This window comes from Plectrocnemia conspersa, unplaced genomic scaffold (genome assembly GCF_051122295.1).
Source record: "Plectrocnemia conspersa isolate PC_06_02 unplaced genomic scaffold, ASM5112229v1 ptg000004l, whole genome shotgun sequence".
Taxonomy (NCBI): Eukaryota; Metazoa; Arthropoda; class Insecta; order Trichoptera; family Polycentropodidae; genus Plectrocnemia; species Plectrocnemia conspersa.
Window position 1 is genome coordinate 5,498,632 of NW_028277168.1, and position 8,061 is coordinate 5,506,692.

At 28.9% G+C, this 8,061-nt stretch overlaps 1 protein-coding gene across 1 annotated transcript; it reads right to left on the reverse strand.

The window, feature by feature from the left end:
* Positions 1–504: 504 nt before the first annotated feature.
* On the reverse strand, positions 505–8,061 carry LOC148235719 (serotriflin-like). Its single transcript, XM_088184360.1, has 6 exons — positions 7,981–8,061; positions 4,084–4,175; positions 2,870–3,006; positions 2,528–2,673; positions 1,218–1,418; positions 505–1,050 (listed from the first exon to the last, which is right to left on the reverse strand). The coding sequence occupies exons 2-6, from the start codon at positions 4,169–4,171 to the stop codon at positions 798–800; spliced, it is 825 nt and encodes a 274-aa protein (XP_088040486.1). The 5' UTR covers positions 4,172–4,175; positions 7,981–8,061; the 3' UTR covers positions 505–797.

The window sequence follows — 8,061 nt, forward strand, 5'->3', positions numbered from 1 at the left end:
ATATTAGAGGATGACTTAATTTCAATATTTGACTACATTACCAAACTTAAAAGCTATACATAAAATATGTCGCAACGGTGGCTAATTATTATATTTATTTGTAGCACATAAAGGATTAACTCGTACCTATTATTTATTCAAGAAATTATATTACGATGTAAAAAAAACATAAAATACCAATACCTATTAATTTATATACTCCCTTGACAATTATGGTTCATTAATCAAAAGATGTTTCAATATTTTTACATATAAAATTGTGAAATTTACATTTTTTGCGACTATTAAGCGTTCAAATATATTTCTACATTGTTTCGTTAGTTTATATTCTGGCTTCGTATTTTTGCAGCTTTTTAAATTAGCATAGGTCGACAATCCCGGTACTATTCCGCTCTCAGAATATGTAATTGCACTTACTGGGTATGATCTAAACGATCTTATAAGTAAATCGGGATATATGAGAGTTACACATTAATTAATAAATAAAATAATGCGTGTCAAATACTATAATTATAAATAATTTATTATTAAAAAAACAGCTTAAATATACTTAAAAAATATGTTATAGTGACATGAAATAAATGGCACAGTTATACTTTAAGTAATGCGAGCTATATAATAAATAAACAGTACGAACGTATTTTTTTGTAGTTTGTACATTTAGTCATAATTATTGTTGTTATTAATTGTTCTGTACGTAATCCAAAATAGTAAATAAAAAAAACAAGATTAAATATATTATTATTAAATCTAAACATTGTAAGGCTTACATTTTTGGTATTTTATAAGTTAATGTTTCAACGCCATTCGTGTATTTTAAATTTACACAAACAAGTCGCTTTACACGAGTTCAATCTGCTAGCTCCATCTTCAGTGAAAGTGCCACAAAGCCATCCTTTTCCAAATGTAATAAGTTCTTTGCAATTGCTCCAATTATCAGCATATTTACAACCATTTGTGCACAACTTATCTCGTTTGCAAGATTTTGGACATTTACTGCAAGGTTTTCCTTTTTTATATGGTGTGCCCAGTTTGTGTTCCCAATTACCCCTAAAAATAAAAAAAAATATTTGAGAACAGATAATAATAAAACATAAAATTATTATATATTTATTACCATTATTAAAAATTATATGTATAATAAATTTATCTATTCGATCATAGATGTCACTAATACAAAATAAAATAATATAAAAGGATAATATGGATTTACTCACGTTGGGCAGTAATTACATATGTAATTAAAGAAAGGCTTTCCTCCAGGGCCGCCGTAAGGACACTTCGTAAATCCACATCCAACTTCGTGCGTCGTAGCCCAAACCATTTGCGTATAATGTCCCACAACTTTTAAGTTATTGTAAGGCGATCCATATGTGAAGTTCATGTGCTCCAAAAACCACGATTTTATCGCGAAAAACCTGCATTAATAATTCACAGATGATTAAGATTAATTGGTGTCGATAAATAACCAATCACAGTATCGTATGTAACTGATCAATTCGGCCGTAATTGAAGAACATTGATCAAACGATGAATTGTAACGGTTCGTTTGAGACTAGACAGCTAGATAGTTTTTTTTTATATAATAGCAACATATTAAATAAATAATATATAAATATGATACATTTCATTTATTAATACTAGTGCATTTTCAAGGCACTTATATCCATAAGTTAAAACAATAACAAAAAGTGCAAAATTATTTATAAAAAGGACAAAAAGATACAACACATTGCTGCTCTATTTACATGTACTGCTTTATTATTTTTAAAATAGGATAAATGATCTTAATATTTTTTTATAAAATATACATATTTATTTAAATTAAATTAGGACTATCTTAACCTAACAGGTTACCCCAATGCGTCACGATGGTCGGAAACAGTAATTGTATTATTTCACGTATTAAGGAGCCGGATTAACACAGCCATAGGCGAGTCAGAAAATGCGGACGTCCTAGCCCCAACAGCTATCAAAAGAGGACGCTATCGTGATTTTCGAAGACGTTTCAGAACTCAATATACCTGTACCTGTACCTGTATTCATTAGTTAATCTGTGTTTTTTCGAGTTAAGCAAATCAATGGTTTCGACGTTTGGCAAATTAATGGTTTTGAGACCCCGGGCAGTATAGTTTGAGTTTTCGCAAAGTGGAAACCGTACTCTAGGATTAGAGCTTTCGAACGTGGCTTGTCGGACTCATAGCAGTCAGCACAGCAACAGGCCGCAATTCGTCCTTGGCCGGTCGACCCCCGCACAGAAGACTCCATCCGCATATGTCCCAGCGCTAAGACTGGTTGAGCCCAAATTCAAAGCATCCCACTAAAGTCCTCTGAAACTGCAGTCTTTCGAGCTACATCCTCAGACAAAGACCCTTTATAGAGGAACGGATAGGAGTCTGCGCTGCTTAGAGTGCGTTTTACCGACCACAGATATTCTATATTTATCAAAAAATCATTCGCTCGAAATCTTGTAGTTGTTGAGAGTTGCTTGAAATCTCTCATTTAAAAAATTAAAAAAAATACCTACCATGGTACTTGATGGGAAGATATGAATATGTTCTGTCCACAGTTTCCGTAGTTTACGTCGTTACGATAGTGAGCTGGGTCATGTTGCAGAAGTAAACATTGATCAGACCAATTTCGAGCTGTTTTAGCAGCTCCCTCGTGCCACTTCTAACAATAACAAAAAGCTTAGGTATATAAAGCTATAAAATATGACCTTAAATAATACATTAAAGCTTAGAAATGGCAGCAATAAACTCTGATTTATTCGCGACTTCATCAACTAACAAAGACACTTGTGCTAGTTAAAGTACAATTTGTAACGCTAATCAAAGTGCCAGTTTAATGCGTATTAAGTTAACTGTACCATTATTAACATGTTGGATGCTTTAGGCTCGACTTTGGTTCTGAAGAAGTTGTGATATAGGACGATATTCTTCTTTACTTTTGCGTTCTTCGGATCTAGCTCTTTGATCGCTATGGCATTACCAAATCTACGTGGTTCTAAATTTAAAAAAATGTTAAATATTTAATCTATGCATAAATACATTAAATATAAAGTAGAGCGAAATCCAAAAGACCCATTAATATGTTGGAAAAAGTCGTTTTCGGGTTATTAAGAGAGTGTTAGATTAGGTAGGATATTTTAAGTGATATTTTTTAAGAGCTGAATTATGTATTTTTTAGATTTTGTGATGATCGATATAATAATCACTAATTCTGTTCTCCTAGACATGATAGAAATGGAAAAAAAATCAAAACAAGGCATTTGATCTCAGTTTTTAGCTATTAGTCATCGATTATTATGCTGGAAAATCTTATCTATTGCGGTGTTTTGAGTAAAGAATTTTTAGATGCAGTTTCACAATTGGTGAAAAATAGCAATAAAAAAAATAGAAAATATTTTAAAACTATTTTAATAAATATATTGGTGGTAATAGTCGTGTAAAAAAAAGCAGATTCAGAAATGGGTATTAGATATAAAACGATAGATAAAAATAATCATATTAATTTTAGTTTAAATTTATTTATATTACATACAAAAGTGCTATACTGTGTGAGTAATAATATGAACAGTACAGTTAATACATGGAACGAAAGCTTGTGTATCGTGGAAAGTAGTTAAAGGTCAATAAGCCAAAGTTAAATATGAAAAGGGCGAAAGTAATGATAAGCTGTAAGTGTAAGATTATAATTTAGATATATTAGACAGATTTAAATATGTTGTCTTAAAATATCACATAATTATAATATTATAATCATAATATATAAATTAATAGAAAATAATATATAATATAAGCATTGCATTTTTAATTAATAATATATGTGCAGAAAAGATGAAGAGTAGATAAATGAAAGCAGTTCTAAACAAAAAATATAATCAGGTAGATGTAATATAGATAGATGTAGTATATAGTGTAAAAAATATCTATAATTTATATAGGTTTATTATACGTCATAATAAGTTACTTAATAAAATAAATATAAGCATATTTAAAAAGTATCCTTGTACAAAATAATTATTATGTTCATAATTAGAATATTAGTTATTAGTTGTTAGAATATAAAATAAATACAAACTTTTGTCATATCGCCAATTTTCAACACTGTTCACCAATATCGTGTTAATGATTACAATCAGTGTCAAGATAATAACGATTCTCGCCATTTTTCTGTAAACATTTTAAAATAAATATTTAACATATACTATATATGTATTTATTTTAAATCTATAGATCAAATGATTTGGTTTCATTTATCGGCCAAGTATCTTTATCTCTCTCTGATCAATAATATAAACAGTTTCAACGAAAGATTTTTACCAGACCGAGAAACCAAAACAAAAAGCTTAATGAACTTGTGATGATTCATATAAAATATATAATATTACGATTATTTCGCGATATATTTACTTTTTTAAAGCTCTAAAAATACTGCCTAACTCCAATATACGATCAGTACTAACACTTTTTTTAATGAATATTATTTAGGAAAGTTTAACCGCAATACAAATTCGACGTAATTTCTATGATACGGTTAGACGTATTATTTTATGTTAACAATATAAATATAATAGTTTACGTAGGTATATCTAGACAAAATACCGGAAAATGACGGTGGTGTTGAAATGGAAGTGCGCAAGTTAAATTCGCAAAATTACATCGTATTCAAGAGTAGTGAAAACTAGGAATACTAAAAGAAAACTCATATTTAAAATTATATCTGCTATATACGAAATCCAGAACTGACCTTGTTGGTAATAGACGTGAATAAACAAATATAGTTCAAACATGTATTGATGAAAAAATAAAAATGAAAAGTAAACAGATGATCAAAAAGATGTTTTACATAAACAGGACCGGCGTCAGGCATAGGTGACCAGAGTAATCGGTCTTGCTGTAACATACATATATTTTATAATAGCTTATAAGTGAAACAATTTATTATATTACGCTTAATGGTATTTATCTAGATAGTATATTTCCACGACAAACGGAATACCTTTAATATATATTATAATATGCACTAGATCTTTTTTTATTATGCAATTGTGGTGTTTTAATTTTTATTATTATGTAATTCCTTTAATATTTTTATATATGCAACTTTGTAAAAAAATCATACTCTTATTTATAATTGCATGATGTTCAATTTCAAAAATAGGCTAAAATAAATAAATACACGCAGACATTACGTAAACCTAAGCTTACAACAAACCAATAAATATTTTTTAAAACAGAAGATATTCTGTTCAGAAATTAGTCAGTAAGTAAAAAATAAATCTGTTTAGAAACGAGTCCGTTATATAAACTTCCAAAATATTTCATTGTTTTACTGATAATAAAAACAATCAATAAGCAAGGTTTATCTCATCCTGAGCTAAACTCGAAATTTCAGCGAACAATTAGAGAAATTATATATTCGAAGAAACCAGATATTCATGTTATTAATTAAATATTTGCAAGATCCAGAATCTTTCACCAGTCAAAAAAGTTATTCTTCATAGTATAAATATGTAAAATAAAGAAATGAAAAATTTAATGGCTCAACGAATTCTAAGGACACTCGCGACTCCATTACATCATTAGAATCCAGTGAAGAAATAAAAAAATTATCATTTGCGCAACAATTAGGGAAAGGAATTACTTTCAGCTTTACAGAGAGTAGTGTAAGAAAATCAAGATCTTACGGATTAATGGAGAAAGAATTCAAAATATATGAATCGACGGGCAAAAGAGCAAATAATTTACAGTGTTTATTGTCGATTAAACCATCATCAACAGAAAACGAGAGGATATTTTCTACGGTCGAAATTTTTTAATAAAATAAAGAACGAGGATGTTTGATTCTACTTTAGATGGAATATGTTTTTTAAAGGGTTATCTTAAAAATAACATGTAATAATTAGTGATGTAGTGGGGCCGGAACGCGCCGGGGCGGTGCTCCAGCCTTTTTTCTAGAGGCAGGAGCGCGCTCCTGTAGATTTCATAAATCTCCAAATTTTTAAATCGTACCGGAAATTTCACAACAAAATCAAAACTGAAAAAAATTGTTCCTATCTGCGCACGTGCAACACAAAAGAATCAAAGTAACAATAGGCATTTCAATTCTATAGGTTGTTTGTACAAAGTCATAAACATACAACACACAGTCTTTCTTCTGTGACATACAAACACTTTTGCAGCCGATTGCATTTTCTTTTGAATTTTGATCGAATGTATCGACCGTATTCAGGGGAGTGCAACCTCGGTTGGCATAAGATCGCGAACTTCGGTAAAATATAAATAACATCCGTCAAATAAATTAAGTTAAGGGTTGTAAGTTCAGCGCTCCGGCACCTATTTTTTTATCATTGGTAATAATGTATCTGCAATACTTTACTGTATTACATACATATTTTCATTCATCAAATTTTTCGAGAATTCTCGAAAAATTTGAAAAGTGAAGTTGAAAAATTCTCATTTTTGGAGAAATGAAAATCATAGAAAATGCCTAGTTGCAATGATTTGACAGTATATTTTTTTTTGTTGTATTATATTGTATATTGTATTTATTTAATTTAATTTATTTATACGTAAAATATGAACATTTTATTCGACATATTTATAGAGATTTTCACAAAATAATACGACACGTACACTAAGTATACATCACAGTAAATAAAGGTTAAAACCATATTCATTCTTTGTTTTCTGTCAGAATACATTTTTGCTTTACTATTTCTTTTTTTACATGATATAAATTTATTGAGAACCATTGCAAAATGTCGTTTTAAATTAAGCATGATGAATAGTCAATATGTCAATTAATTATATAACGTGTCAACAAATAATATTTTATTAGATTGATGACTTTTGCTGATTTTTTATGCTGAGTATTAAATACATACTTTTCAATCACACAATTCAATATATTATAAAAAACCCAATAAGTTACAATTATGGGTAGTAAACGATGAAATCAGAGCTTGTCCTTGAAAAAAATGAGTGTCACATTAATTAATTCGCGACGATGTAATGACATGTAAGGAGTAAATTATATTTATTAATATAGGTCAATGGTGCAAAATTTTAAGATTTGATTGTTTTACGACTAAAGTCGGTTCCATCTTGTTGAACGTTCGACCTTAACCTAATTAGGAAATTTTCAGACGTGAAAAATGAGCCCATGCAATTTTTATAATAGAAAGTTTATTAAGAAATTACTCAAATAATCTAAGAGACAAAGTTATAATTTATGATGATTGCGTAATTCATAAAAAAGTGTAAATTACTATTGGCAATAAGTCAATAATAAAACATACTCGCATATTACGTCTTTAGGTATATAAATTAATATTTTATTTTAATTAATACCATTAATACACTGTAAAACATTGAATAAATCATATTACCCATACAGCGATGCGACCGAATTAAACGAGAATTTTAATGTCTTAAAATCCAGTTTTTTAGTACACGTTAAAATGCTTTAACCGTTACTCGAATGCACGATAAATTAAAATAATTACATTTTAGCTTAATGTGCTACAGTTAACGGTTTTATGCGATTTCTTCATCATTATGACGCATATAAAATCAGCAAAAAATATTGTATCGATAAATTCGCAATATTACTATAACATTAGTCACACTCCGAACAATAGACAACTAAATGCCTATGTAATCTGAATTTGAAGTACTGAATAAAAGCAAAACATTTCTTTTCTATGCTATAAATGTAAATAATTGAAACATTCGTCGATCCTTTACTATTAATAATTATTAACAATGCATCGAAGGACGGTTATGTATTTATTATATGAATAATTTTAATAATTATATAAAACTATTGCTTGTAATAATTATCTATTTTAAAGGATCGGCGATTATGAAAACCGAATAGTTTAAGCGTCTCATTTAGCATACTTTTAAACAGACTACAAAGATATTTTTTAATTATAATTAAATTAATGCACTTTACAATAAGGAAGCTTACCCTATAATGAAAGTAGATAATAAATTGAAGTATGCAGTCACCACAGAAGAGAACAGGTCAACACCCCACAAACGTCTCTGG